The sequence below is a fragment of the Nannobrachium achirus genome (assembly GCF_963921795.1).
Source record: "Nannobrachium achirus genome assembly, chromosome: 16".
Classification (NCBI taxonomy): domain Eukaryota; kingdom Metazoa; phylum Chordata; class Actinopteri; order Myctophiformes; family Myctophidae; genus Nannobrachium; species Nannobrachium achirus.
In genome coordinates, this window is record NC_137823.1 from 55,697,659 (window position 1) to 55,712,104 (window position 14,446).

A 14,446-nucleotide genomic window follows, 5' to 3' on the forward strand; every position below is an offset into this window, starting at 1 on the left:
ATGTAATAAAGTAATTTGAAAATGTCATCCTTCAAACCCATTTTTACAGTAATAAGCAACAATTTCCAAAATAATAACTTTATTATTGCATTATTAGTTATTGCTATAGTACTATAGTCTTTAAAAAAAAATGATGAGGTTACATACAGACATACTTATATTAATTCTTCAAAGGCAGTTTTTGACCTAAATCATTACCATGCCACCATACATTTTGGGCTCATGTCTGTTGTGTTCACTCCCTCTTGTGCTTTGAGTTTGCATGTATACAGACCAGACATAACATTTGGCAAGAAAAGTAAGATGGCTGGAACGATTCAGGAAACAATGGCGAAGGTCAACGTTTTATTAAATTATTCTAAAATCAAATAATCCATTTAAAAACAACAAGAAGTTCAAAGTGCTCATGTTTAAAACAAACATAAAAAAAAGAAAAACAAACAAAGAGACAAAGACAAAAAGTTGCCCCAGCTCCCATGCCAGTGCAAATGGATGCGATAGTCATCAAGTTGTCCAGGTGTATATATCTTTTTGTGTGTCCTCGTCCTGTGAATTATCATCTACTGGCTTGTGTTGACATGCTTAGAGCAAAATAAAAAGGTATTTCCATGTACAAATGCTCTCAGCTCTGCATCTTCTGGGCTTCGCTTACTGTACTGTTTACTGTTTATTCCAGCAGTTGAGCAACAAATAATACCAGATTAGGCTTAAATTACTACTGAGTGACATCTCAAATCTTGACTGAACTCCATGTTAACTCTATTTTGTGGTCTCAGAAAGTGACCAGCTGAGACCAATGATATAATCAGGGAATATTATCTGAAAAATTGCCAAACCTGGAATAAATTCCTTACCAAGAAATGTCTTCATAAATGTGTTTGTAAGGTGTCTAATAACACAATCTAAAACATTGAAATTCAATTTGACTTGACAGAAGAACTGCCACACCCACTTTCCCCACTGTCGCAAACAAAATGTCTCAAAATATATTATTGTTGGGTGCATGTGAATTAAAAAAAAGTGGCTTTACTAGTTGAACTACATTTTTTAAGTACTATGAAACACTGCTCCATAATATCAAATACCAAGGTCACCTGACGGGTGCTACATTTGTGAAGATATTCTTGTAGTAATTTATTCCAGTTATTTGTAAAATCCCGACTGAAATGGTATCTGATAGAAGTGCTTGATATGAGTTAGGGACGTTACATCATCTGATAGAAGTGCTTTGTATGAGTTAGGGACGTTACATCTCAAAGTGCCGAAAGATGCTGTCAACATAACCCAGTACCCTCTGCCAGTCAGGACCTCCAGCTTTCAGCATCTCCTCCACAGTCTGTGAAAATAACAATAAAAGAATAATATTTTAATGCACTAATATCTATAAAAGCTGAACGAACTGAGAAAGATCTTTTAAATGTGAAATGTCATCATAGAGAACCCATCGCAGACATCACTGATCTGATGTCAAGACAAGTTAATTATGGAAGAAACTAAAAATGTATAAAACAAACTCACTTTAACAGTTGTAATGTTTCTTAGCCTTAAATTAATGGTAAAGGTAAAGCTTGCTTTCTGAAACTTTCTTAACCCGTTGTTACGCAAATGATGAAGGCCAAGAATCACGTCACAGGCTGAAAATAACTTGATGCTCAAGCTACTGTACACTCATTCTCCAACTTTCTCAGAGTTCCACCCCACCTGAACTTGCATTTAAAGCTTGTGTTCTAAAATATCTTCTAAAATGTTCTCTTTGTCTATTTCACTACACCTGTACTTGGCTAGGCTTAGTTACACCTAACTGATTGTCATTAGTTGTTACTGTAGGCGAATGGCATTCATAGCTAATTATGTTCCTGCCGCTACACGTTGATTTGAATACCTGTATTTCATTTGAGTAAGGCCATTTGTGACGTACCAACATGGCTGTGATTCCCACACTCTCTCCAGTCTGAAAAGCCAAACCCAGGTTTCCCTCCTGACAAAAGAAAACAGGTTAGTCCTGACTGTCTTTCTTAGGCTAGTAAAATCAGTAGCATATTTCATATTACTTGCATAGTCATGCATACTTAAGTATATCTACAAACACATTCTTTTGCTTTGTCACATTCCTAAGCCAATAATTTGATGACCACTACTTCCCATCAAATTATTGGCTTAGGAATGCGACAAAAGCTAAGAAATATCCATGAATTCAAGTCTCCATGCGTAGTGAGTAATTGATAGAAAAACTGTAATTTTGGGGGTGAACTAAAGTATGATACATTTTATTGGAATACATGCCGATACTCATATCTGTGAATGGGCCAATGTTTTATTGATGAAATTATTCAGTTGTAGAGCATCCTTCTATTTGTACCTTGTCTGCTGGGCAGAGACTGCCGTATGGGATATGGGATGGTAAGTAGGTGTGGTACACAGCACAGAAGGCCAGGCCATCCTCCCAGCTGCTGCTGAAGTTGGTGATATCAATGTTCTGTCACAAAAACACATTTGAACACATAAATGGTGTGTTCATAAGCTTGTCCAGCCTGCTCTCTTTGACTTCAGTGCATTCTATCGAACGTTCGCCCTTTGCGACCAATCTGCCAGCTGGAATTACTGCACCAAGAAGGTGACCATAGATGTCCTTTCCTTCTTTAAATTGGTGGACTGACAGACATACCTTTCTAGTTTCATTAACGTTTCAGGGTTAAAAACTCTATGAACCAATGGGTTGTAAAATTTGCTATACATTTCTACTCTATGCTCTATTCATGGTGAGATTCTCCCATCCTAACCTTGTAACCCTGCGTGCGAGTTTGACACCAACGCAGTAGGGAGTTTCTCCTGGAGCCACCATGACGCCGCAGCAGAACACTGAACCCGTCCTGAGGTCTGGGGAGGAGTGGAGAAAAGTCTTTGAGTCCCTCTCACACAGATGATTTAGGTCATTTACAGGCTCATTCACACTGATTAGAATTAGAATTTAAGAACATGGCTTCATATTTTTCTGAATCCTGGTCAGACCCTCGATGACAACATTAAGAGAACACTTGTCAGTGACAGGCAAGAAAAGATTAAACTTATGTTTAAGTTAACTTAAACATAACTTACTTGTTATAGTCCAAGTTCGGATCCTGTTCCTGCTTTTCTGTCAGACACAAGCAACAAATTGGGCTTGATGCAATAATGATTTAAGTCACCAAAAACAGTGCTGTGTAAAGTAAGTTGAGCTCACTTGAATAAAAGCTGGCCAAGCTCTCCTGTCTTTGGAAAATGTGGTCACTTCCATCTTTGGTCGGCTCTTCTTTCTGGAATGGTTGAAAAAGTATACAAAGACAAATTTACACTTGTTGCTTGCCAAAAACTTGGGTATTTGGCTTGAAAATGTTCAAATCCGTTAATAATGGCTTTTTTACCTTGCATAATGGCAATGTTGAACATTGGGAGGTACCATTTTGACTGATTAAGTTAGGTGGAAGTGAAAGTCGTGACAGGCTCCTAAAAAGGACAGAGAAAAAGGTAGTTGGATGGTTTTCAAAAGTCTTTCTTGTGGTGGCTCCAGATAGGGGAGCCCTCCCTATAAAATACACAATGTTATTTTTCAGTAACCGTGGTGGGGGGCTGATGTGGTTAAAAACATCTGTATGTCTCTCTGATTTTCAGGGCTGCATCATCTACTTGGTTGGACAATAATGAAATGAATATGCCTTGGAAATCATGCCGACACAAAACACACAACACACTTAGAGATGCACGGACTCACCTGGATCTTTCTGACAGCATCACAATCTTCCTGCGGTCTCTCAAACTACCGCCGTTCTCCGCCGTTCTCCCCAGGACAGCCAGACTGCGCAGGTACGTCTCCGCGACACCTTTCCCCGTTAGCTGCGTCTCCTCGCCTTTATCTGCACCGTTAGCATCCTGTCCAACGGCTTTACTATGCGCCTCCTGAGCGGTTTCCTTTTCTTTGACCTCGTTGTGGTTTCCGTTACATTTGGCCTCTCCCCCTGTGTGAGCAACGGCGGTCTCGTCGTCCTCAGGATCTTCCTCTTTAGGCACACCACGGCTCCCCCCTTCTCTCCACTCGTCCTCCATCGTTTGGCCCTCGGCGGCGCGCAAGTCTTTTCTCTCAGCATCTTTGTCGGAGCCTGCTGCGTCCGTCTGCATGTGTGCGGCGGCTCTCAGGGCCTGGAGTTGGCCGCGCTCCAGGGCCAGTTGGCGACAGACGTCCCTGTGCTGGGCTCGGAGGCCATCTAGCTCTCTGTCTGTGTCCTGCTGTGTGCCGAGTGTCTGGGCCAGCTGCTCCTCCAGGGTCCTGTGGCTGCGCTGGCACTCCGCCAGGGCCTCCTCGGCCTCCGCGCGCATCCGGTCGGCCACCGCCACCGCCACCTGCAGGTCACACTGGAACTGGTGCCACTCCTCCCTCTCCGCCTGGGGGGGGAAGACAGGGATGGGCAGAGTTTGGAAGCCCAACATGCAAAGTGAACAAGCAGGGTTCAATTTGTTAAACAAAACTAAAAAAGAACAGCGAGGGTGAGACATTTTCTTAACCGCCCATTCTACAAGTTCACAACCTGCAGTGCAGACATGCGACACATTGAGACAGGTTCCAGGTGTTTTTGTGTTTGTTTTTAGTTCTTTTTTAATTGTGACAATTGTTGTAAAAATAGGAATGCCAGGTTAACATACTGTACTTGAATTGTTAAATTGCAATATTATCAAACATAATGCATGAATTTAATTCAGTCTGACCAGAAGCAGGTATAAATCATATCCCCACCAGCAATAAAATCAATTCCCCTCATCCCCCAGCAAATCAACCCCTGTGAACAAGACTTTCACAACCTTGAATAGTACATGTGTACTGTTGATAAAGAATGAGGTGTACTGAAGTGGTGGGTAACGGCCGATTCAACATTCAGCTCACAAAGAGCATACCATGACAATCAATAACTACAGTGATCTAGCCCTCTGTAAACATATCCAGCAAATAGGGACTTTGCTTAGGCCGAAAAGCAAAAAGTACCCGAGGTTATCAAAATAACTGTAGTAACTAGTAATAGTCCACAATAAAAAAAGAACAAGCCCTAATCCTGTGTGATATTAAACCGAACACTTAAGCCCCATTTTCAAAATGACTGATTTTAAACTTGTTTATTGTAAATCACTGCTAAATGCCTAAATTGTGTGTCAAAACTCTCTCTTTCAACAGGTCTAGGCCTGGCCATATGCCTGCCTGTATGCTGGACATTGGCTCCACACACACATAAACATATCTTGATAGCCCTATCCTCAAGTTCAAATAGAGGCCTTGCATAACAGTTCTCTCCTCCACGTCATCAGTGCCCATACCCTAAGTGACCTTTCTGTGTAGTTTGCATGTTCTCCCCGACCGTGTCTCCTAGGGTAGGTACCCTCACAAAAAACATGCAGTAATCTCTATACTGCCTCCCCCTGGCCAGCCCAGGCGCCTGATGGAGGGGAAAGGAACTGGTTGGAATAACGTGTTCCTTCCACATGCTACGTCCAGCCGGGGAAACACCCCCCGTCAGGTGAAAAGAAGCGGCTTGGTCTCCTCATGCATAGGAGGAAGCATGAGGTCAGTACGTTGCTCTCACCAGGTTGGCAGAGGGAGAGTAGCGCCCAGGATTACCGATAAATCGCTCAGGATCTACAAGCTCATAACTTATTGCAACACGTTGTGAGCATGTAGATCTGCCATTTTCTGCAAAGAGATTGAGATAGATGGAGAAAAGAGGAACCCAAGTACAGACCCCTGTGGCATCCCAGTCAATAGAGTTTAAAGCAGTTAAATGCTTTGTTTTCTGTATCATAAGTGCGATAAAACATACTAGGTGACACAGCACATCATGCATTTAAACCATTTTGATTTGAGGGAGATATTCACACCTTCAGGTGAGTGTGGTAAATAAAACGTAGGTTTTTATCTCACCTTCAGTTTGTCCTTCAAGCAGCGCACCTCCTCTCCAAGCCCATCTCTCTCAACGAGCAGATCATCCCTCTCAACCAGAAAGCGCCTGAGCAACTCTGGACAGAGACAAGACCAACACATTTTTGCTTTTCAAGACTGGGGAGGAACATGAACATGAGATCAAATTACCGTATTCTGATTATAAATGACTGATAAAAACCTGCACACTGACACTATGCAATAGACACTATGCAATATGAAGTACGTTAGGCAAAGGAACCCACAGGAAACATTGACTTCACGTAAAACCAAATGACCAGTATGAGCGGCTTTGGCATGGACCTCCAATGGGTTTTCATTTCAGTGGCCCCATTCGTTAAATTTCAACATTGGTTTGCCATGTACACAGACAAATTTCAGAGTGTCCATTTTAACAAAGAGAGTAAAAAAAGAAGGGAAAAAAGCAATACAAACAGACACCAATGACAGTATGGACAGACACGGGACAAACAGACAAAGCCAGATGTAGGAGCGGTTAGCAACGCTCAACAAGAGTTACCAAAACACACTCTGTATGTACGTTTTATGTACTTGTCCTACCTACTGCTCCCGTGGCTGCATCCTGGCCGGGGCTGAGGCCCAGCGAGGCTCGATAGTGCTCCATCAGACTGAGCAGCACCAGGGTGGTCTCCTCCCCGGTCATCATCTCTGCTCCCGTCTGAGGACCCAGCCCGCTGTCGTGCTCAGCAGGGGAGCCCCTGCTCCTGTTCCCTGCTGCCGTTCCACGGCTCACCGCTGCATCACTCCCGCTCCTCTCTGGCGAGGCGATGGCATCTTGGCTGATGACTGCCCACTCCGTAGAAGCAGACAGCCTCCGAGTCCAATCGGTGGTGGGCAGGATAGTGGAGGGGGTGGTGCCGCCAGCAGCAGTGCCTTTCTGCTCCACTTTCTTATTGAAGGCAGAGGAGGAAAAGGCCATGGCAGCTAGCTGTGCCTCCGTGGGTGTGGTGGGAGGCGTGCTGAAGAAATCAGAGGGGGATCCTGAATAAGAGATTAAAAAAAAAACACAGACAAAGGAGAAAGAGAAAGGGATGCCGAGTCAGCTTTGGCTGCTAAAAATGGATGGCAACACTCGGGTGCGGCTAATGCAAGGCCTTCCCTGCCTTGTTATAATGCAGAGCGAAGCAGACGGTGTCCTCTACTTTATCTATTATTATGTCAGGCTGATTGATGCAGCACAGAGCCTCTCCTGCCCACTTCTTGGCGAGCGCACACGCACCCTGATCCCCCATGTGGCCAGATTCACGGAGCTTACACTACCTCACTGGCTCTACGATGAAGCAGCCCCCGTCATCGCAATGATCACACCTCCACGGCGGCCTGGTTTTACCATCAGCTGTTATTAGCAGTTGCGAGATCCAAGATTTCTGCATGATACTGATGGTGTGCTATTTTTAGCCTCTACTGATTATTGACACATGCAGATACATTCACCAGTACATACTGTACTAAACAGACACTCTTAGAGAAGGCAGTACCCAGGCACGTGCACACATAGACATCAAAGGGGGCTTGAGCCCCTGCCCTTTTATCTGTCTGTAAAAAGTGCCCTCTCCAGTCCAGACCAAGAATGCAGTTTTTTTACTATGGTGAAAGAAATGCAAATGCTCCCTTTCCATGCCATACCTGAAGGCGGCATTCAAGAGAATTGCCTTGTCCAAACTCTCGGACTCTCCTGAACTTGAATGCAGCATCTTATGTTGAAAGAATTGCCCTCCGTGTAGAAATCTGTGCCGTTACGCACCATCTCCAGTATTGACTTGATTATGCTTGGTTCAGTGTGGTATCAAGCACCGAAAATAGCCGACCTCCAAGCTCACAACGCGTTGCAGCGCAACTCCTTGTGAGCTTGGAGGTCTGGTATTTTCAATATTTTCAACAAAAGGCCCTTTTAGAAATGTCAGCCCTGCCTCGCTAACATTCTCTGCACGTCCCTGGCTGTACCCTTCATTATTTTCCTCCAAGCCCCTCATGTTGGGCCCGGAGGATTCTGCACACCTGACATTTCACACGCAGGAGAGCAATACAGTCTTCTCTACCTGTGGAAGTGTGCACACAGCGGAGCTATCCTCACCCCATCCTGAATTCACTTCCTGCATACTGATCGCTGCCATTTGTTGTCCAACAAGATATATGGGGCTTGTGGTTAGAAGTGGTTAAACAGCTACACATGGGAATACAGTAAATGAGTGATATTATTAACGGTAAGTTAAATGAACAACGCAGACTTGCATATCGTGTTTCCATTACGTGGCTTCATGGCGGTTAATTGCCTTCAATTTCGGGAAGCCATCATTAGCATTGTATGATTCATTTGCATTGATTTCCGTCAAAGGCAGCAATTTGTGGCAGTCTGAGATGGCCACTGCAACATAGAGAAATGTGCGAACTTCAAATTCCTCCACCATGACTTTACAGACTTTACTATGGGGTTGATGTTGCTAAATGTGAAAAGTTGTTGCTATGGTTACATTGCCAGTTGCCACGTCACATACTGTAAACACGGTTCACTGTACAGGCACAGACAGTACAGTTCTCTTGCATGTGGAAACCAGGAAGAACATAGTTAGTCAAAACCTATTCTGTCATGACAGTTTAATCAACTGAAAGAAGACAATCTCAGCATTCAAGCAGGAGGACTAACTTGATTTTTGTGTGTGTGGGAGAAAGAGGGAGAGAGAGCAAGCAAAATGATTGAATAATTGTGTTACATAATAACATGTATTTGAAATGCTGGACTTTTTCTATGTGATACACTAGTGTTGTATATTATCAGCAATTTAAGTAATAGTAACATTTTAATCTCTTCTTTATTTAGATATTAGTCTGCTGTTTTACGAGCAACATCTTCTATGCTGTGGTGTGTTGAGGCAAAGGGGTCAAAGCAAGAACGCCAACATACACCAACTCATAAAGAAGGCTGGGAGTGTTACGGATACAAGCTGGTCTCACTGGAGATGGTGACAGAGGACAGAATGCTGGCGATAACACCTCCCACCCTGCATCCTTAAACAGCATGACAGTCGAACTAATAAGCACCTCTAGCAGTGGTTGAAGTGGTTCTCAAAATGTTTTTAATTTCAAGGACACCCAAAACCCTAACCTTACTGCTCCTGCCATTTGGAACCCTCTCAAGGAACCCTGAGGGTACCTGGAGCCTGGAGGCTCCAACCACATTCTCCCATGTATCCCTGCGGTTGCACGTGACCGTTGGCACTGGCAGCCAATAGCATTCCTTATGATTCCTGGGGTTACCATTCAAACAATGATGGCGACAAAAAAGCGTCATTTTCGCCGCATAGAAAAAAATGGCTTCGCATCGTCCATATTTTTGTTACAGTCTAGGTGTGATACCTGTAGAGTTATGGCTGTCCTTGCTTGTGTTGTTGTTTCCCATGGTCTAGGCAGGGCAGGGGAGGAGTCTGGCCCTGCAGTCTGCCCTCTGACTTCTCAGGCTCACTGCAGTGTGGATAGAGAGCACTGAAAGATTTTGAAATGAAACAACAGTCAATGTTTTAAAGGTATTGTTTTCTCGTCTGTATAACTATAATACATCTTATTGCTAGTTTCTCAAGTTAAAGAGAATGAAGTGTGACACCAAAGTATACTTCAATTAGCCATGGTTTCTACAATAGAACAAGAAATACATAGAATACATTAATGAATGACTTTAAGATAAATATATATATATATAGTTATAATGTAATGTATACTGTATAGCAATGCATAACAAGTACAAGACATCTAAGTTGTTACAGAGCAAATGCTTACAATCGTCATGAACGCATGGGTGTTGTGGACCCAGGGACTGCTGTGCACTAAGTGAGAACTGTGGACTGAGTGTCTGATTATATAGGGGCACACCTGGACTGTCATTGGGTGAGGAGTCAAGTGGTGGTAACAAGGGGGAGTGTCCAGAGGCTGCCACCAGACAGCACAGAGGAACTTCTTAACAATAACAATAACTTGTGATGGAGCACCTGCTGGCCTACCGGTCCAGGCGCATATATACCACATATAGGCTCGGTGTAGCCTAAGGCGCCGTACAGACATCTGCGTCACGCATCATCATCTTATCGTCTGAGAATGGCCACTGGGGGCGCCGTACTAATGCATTCTCAATGCAAGGTTGTTTGGTGTTTTGTCGTTGCCGTGTCTCTTCAAGAGCGTACAGGCTGCGGTTGAGCTAGAGACACGGCAACGACAAAAAACCAAACAACCTTCCATTGACAATGCATTAGTACGGCGCCCCCAGTGGCCATTCTCAGACGATAAGATGATGATGCGTGACGCACATGTGTGAGCGCGGCCTGACAGCTTGTCGCTGGTTCGATTCCCGAACCCGACCAACTTTGCTGCGTGTGAGCGTGTCACTCCCCATCGCTCTCCCCATTTCCTGTCAGTCTACTGTCCTATCAAATAAAGGCATTAAAGCCCCCCAAAGAAACCCATTGCTTGTTATGATGTTCTGTTCAAAAGATTTGTGTATGCCTGAATGCCTGTTCATTATTTTTGTAAGTATGTAGGCTTAGGCTATGTCCAAAAAAGGTCCCAAGTGGTGCAGTTTGGAATCTGCACATCAGTCATCTCTCAATACTTGTTCTCACTTATGATATTGTTTTGCACCTGTCCTACAGTAAACATCTGCACAACGTACGTACAGTATAACATCTCACAGTCTCCTGTTGTCCCACCTATGCTAGGATGGCAGTGAGAACCTTTTTGGTACATAACATGGATGTGTTGAAATAATTGACAGGGCCATCTGATACTGTCTAACACAACTTTTCAGGAACAAGATCACTTTGCTGTTTCCCCAGCAGGCGATATCAGATCACGAGATCAGATCACACAGATAGTGCCAGACAGTGAAACCCACTATTGTCACAATACAAGCATATAGGTTAAGTGAGTAATAAAAACCTGACTAAGAAGGATGACAATATGACACGAGTCACACACACATTAAATATGATGTCTTAATAAAAAAGAATCCAAGCAGGGTGGATTTACTTTTTTGTCAAGATCACAGAGAGAGTAGATCTTCAAGGCAAGCATGTTACATGATATGATGCACATTGCCAACCTCTATTCTAAATGAATCGACACACCTCCTCAGCAGACCCCTGCATTTAACCACCAATATTTAATCTAAAACATCATTCTAAGGCCCAATTATGTTGCACAACTGGCGTGACTATTATGCTGCATTCCCAAGAAGATGATGATGTCTAGTCTAATAAAATTAGCAACAGAAAATAAATGTTCGGAATATGCGAGGTACGTGCGCTCGCACCAAAAGTTGTTTTGATTTCGAATGTCCTCTGTCTGTGTGGTCAGGTATAGCTAAATCACACTATAGCTTCGCTGTGTCGTATGTCATTTGACTATTGATTATATCATGTACACGTATAGCGCGGTTAACGTTTAAATAATGAAGAATGCATCATTCCTACCTGGCTGTCAGCCTTCAAGAAACAAAACTAAGGTCATTGACTGTCTGACTGTCTGATGTTCACTCTCTCTAGTCTAGGGGCTTGTCTGTGTCTGTCCCCCTGCAGTAACACAACGCGCGTCACTAGCCATGCATGTACCTGGCTGGCTCCTCGCCACCTGATCGTCGTCCCGTCACAAGTTTCACTCACTGGTGGAAGGAAGGCTGCAGATCTTTGTCGTCAGTCAGACATTTCAGTCCAGAATCATTCATACACTGCGGTATAAAAGGGGAGAGGATCGCAGGCAGCCGCAGCTTCGGCTATAAGAACTGAGGTCTGTTCTCTCAATCACAACTCTTCTCCATCTTTTAACTCCAATGCGACAAAAATGAATATAAAACCAACCATCTGGTTGTACTCCCACTCCCAGGAAGGTTCGATGCAGCGACCGTTGATGTCGAGTTATCGCTCACTATATTTTTGTTTTAAACGGTTGCTTGCTGCTATGTGAGTGAGGGAAAATGAAAAACATGACCAAATTAAATGATCTTTTCTCGTTTAATGCAGCAGGTGTGGCTGCGATCAGATGGCACGACAGTCGTCTAGTTTAGTTAGTCACGTCATGTGTGTCTTCTGGGTCAGTGCATCTGGCGTTTTTGTCATATTTTGGCAAACAACTCTAGGCAACACATTTTCATTCATTTGATTTGAAAACATCTCTCCAATCTTGTTGTTTCCCTCTCAATGTAACCATGCGTGTGAGAATGATGTGTTGGTCAAGATAAGAATAGGCTAGCCTACCTACTTTGCACACAAAATAAACATAAAAATAAAATATATTGACTAGTAGAAAAACTTTCAGTCGTTAGGGTGGCCTCTAGTGTTCATTTACTAGATAACCACCTGGAAAAACTACCATAGAAGGCAATTGTGCCTGGGATTTTGTAATTATTTGTTTGTTAATTTAATAGTAATAATAATATATTGAATGTAGCTGAGCCATGCAGTGAAGAATATGCTAAAATCCTTTAAAGCTATAGGGTCTGTCTGGCAGTCCACTGATCCAATTCAACTGTTGGGCACTTGTGCCAATGGAAAATCTGGTCTATTTAGGGGTAAACTTAATAAAAATAAATAAAAATATGGGGGAGAACTGTGCCTATTTAAAGCTGAGAGAAAGTAACTTAAATAAGAGGGTGATTTGGCTGGTGGTTTCACCGTCCTGATAACGGTTCCAAAATGTCATTGAAATTCTAACTTCACACAAAAAGTGAAGCAATATATTTAGGTAAAAATACTTATTACAGTGACAAATGATCAGATTGTGTTTATGAGTATGAATATAGGCATAAATGAAATGGCAGGCGCATAAGTTAGCGTCTGTCACAAACTCATGCTGGGTCTTTTACGTTGCTCAGCAGTGTCTTGTGTTAAAAATCGCCTGTCAACGTCATTTGCCATTTGGAAATGCCATCTCAGAAACAAATAGCTGCCCCCACAGAACTATCTTATAAAAAGGTGTGGAACTATAATGTGTAACTTTAATATCTCAATATTAGACTTACAACCTTTAATTTGGAGGCATGCATAAATGGCATGAGAAAACGTGTGCTTTGGAATGCAGTCTCACCCTTCTTGGGGTGGCTGGGGCCCCATTGTATGGCCTTTACTAACTCAAGGACTGGTGTATATCCTGGATGGAGGGAAGCTCACATCCACTGATGCTCTGGGCTGTCCGTACCACCATGGGCAGAGCTTTGTGGTTGAGGGCAGAACATTTACCAATGCCAGGCAGTGATGTAAAGATGTTCTCATTTAGGGACAGATTAAACCATAGGGGCCCCTGGTCCAATTAAGCAAACTCCCCCCACACATATTACCCAGAACGGACAGTCGAGTGCATGGGCACGTAAACAGACTACTCGATTTGTAAGGCAGGTGTGGGTTAAGAAAATTAAATCAAAATACTTAATAATAGTCTGCTCTGTTAGTCATATTTTAGCCGTGTTAGACGACCATAGGAGAGTCTTTGTATTGTATGGGTTGACCCGGTCGAGGGGCCCTCCATTGGTTAACTTTAACCTATTTTCATTAGCAATCCACCTTGCTAGTCAATGGCCCCTGGGCACTGGCCCCACAGTGTAATCTCAGAGTGCAGAAGGGAGTTAAGTAAGGTTATTTTATCCACTGTGTGGACCTTTTCATTTCATATATGTTTGAAATTAAAAGATCTACAAGATGAAAGATCTACAAGCTCGCAACGCAGCGCGAAGCAACATGACGTGACGCGGTGTGTGCTTGTAGATCGCTATTTTCAATAGCTTGGGTCCCGGGCATACGTCAAATTTCTCTTTTGGCTCATGAGCTAAAAAGTTTGGGAACCAGAGAACTAAAGGCCTCTGCAGCTCGGTGGACAGGTCAAACGGGTCCTCTATAGTCAATATTGACATCGTAATACAACAGTTAACCGCTACACAGACAGACCTGTAAAAGATTTCACAACTCATAACTTGAATGAGTGAATGAATGGGGTATGTTAGCCCACAGCTTTCTAGGGCAGAGGTTCACAAACATTTCCACGCCACAAGCCCCCCAAATAGCCATAACCTGTGTCTTTTTTGCAATTGCAAAATATCATTAAAAATAAACAGAAGAAAAGCCTATAAAGCTTGACTATATAGTCACTGTCTTTACTATTTTTCTAAATGTTGTCAGCTGACACTGTAGATATTTGAGTATTTGAATAAAAAGACATTACTGAGAATCTACAACTTTATCTAACATATAATTTAGCGAATGTCTGTCTGAGTGAGTGTCTGAGTGAGTGTCTGTCTGTCACAGCGTTTCTCCTCAGTGGCTGGAGCAATTGATCTGAAATCGCATCACCAATAGCATATGAACACACCTGACATAACTGTGAAGCCCGTTTGTCACTTTCACAAATCATATGCTGTATATTAGCATTTTTATGGTGTATCTATATCTATTTAGCCTACAGTACCTTTTGTGACCACACATGTTAAGGGAGGGGCGC

At 43.1% G+C, this 14,446-nt stretch overlaps 1 protein-coding gene across 6 annotated transcripts; it reads right to left on the bottom strand.

Moving 5' to 3' along the window:
- Positions 1–331: 331 nt before the first annotated feature.
- LOC308300716 (uncharacterized protein) lies at positions 332–11,893 on the bottom strand. Of its 6 annotated transcripts, none has more exons than XM_080744607.1 (12): positions 11,572–11,893; positions 9,332–9,436; positions 6,518–6,958; positions 5,939–6,033; positions 3,749–4,416; positions 3,402–3,483; positions 3,221–3,293; positions 3,097–3,133; positions 2,781–2,877; positions 2,360–2,476; positions 1,919–1,978; positions 332–1,336 (listed from the first exon to the last, which is right to left on the bottom strand). In XM_080744607.1, exons 2-12 carry the CDS (start codon positions 9,372–9,374, stop codon positions 1,247–1,249), a joined length of 1,803 nt encoding a protein of 600 aa, XP_080600733.1. In that variant the 5' UTR covers positions 9,375–9,436; positions 11,572–11,893; the 3' UTR covers positions 332–1,246. The 6 variants fall into 6 exon arrangements, with proteins under 6 accessions (XP_080600733.1, XP_080600731.1, XP_080600729.1 ...); XM_080744605.1 differs by having other exon boundaries at positions 9,332–9,457; XM_080744603.1 differs by lacking the exon at positions 11,572–11,893 and adding an exon at positions 11,434–11,510 and having other exon boundaries at positions 9,332–9,457.
- Positions 11,894–14,446: the final 2,553 nt, after the last annotated feature.

Excerpts from the sequence above, each read along its gene's own strand:
- LOC308300716 (XM_080744607.1), bottom strand. The coding sequence starts at position 9,374 with ATGGGAAACAACAACACAAGCAAGGACAGCCATAACTCTACAG. Across the intron at positions 6,959-9,331 it reads GGACAGCCATAACTCTACAG|GATCCCCCTCTGATTTCTTC; the intron begins GTATCACACCTA and ends TCTCTTATTCAG. Across the intron at positions 6,034-6,517 it reads TGCAGCCACGGGAGCAGTAG|AGTTGCTCAGGCGCTTTCTG; the intron begins GTAGGACAAGTA and ends GTCTCTGTCCAG.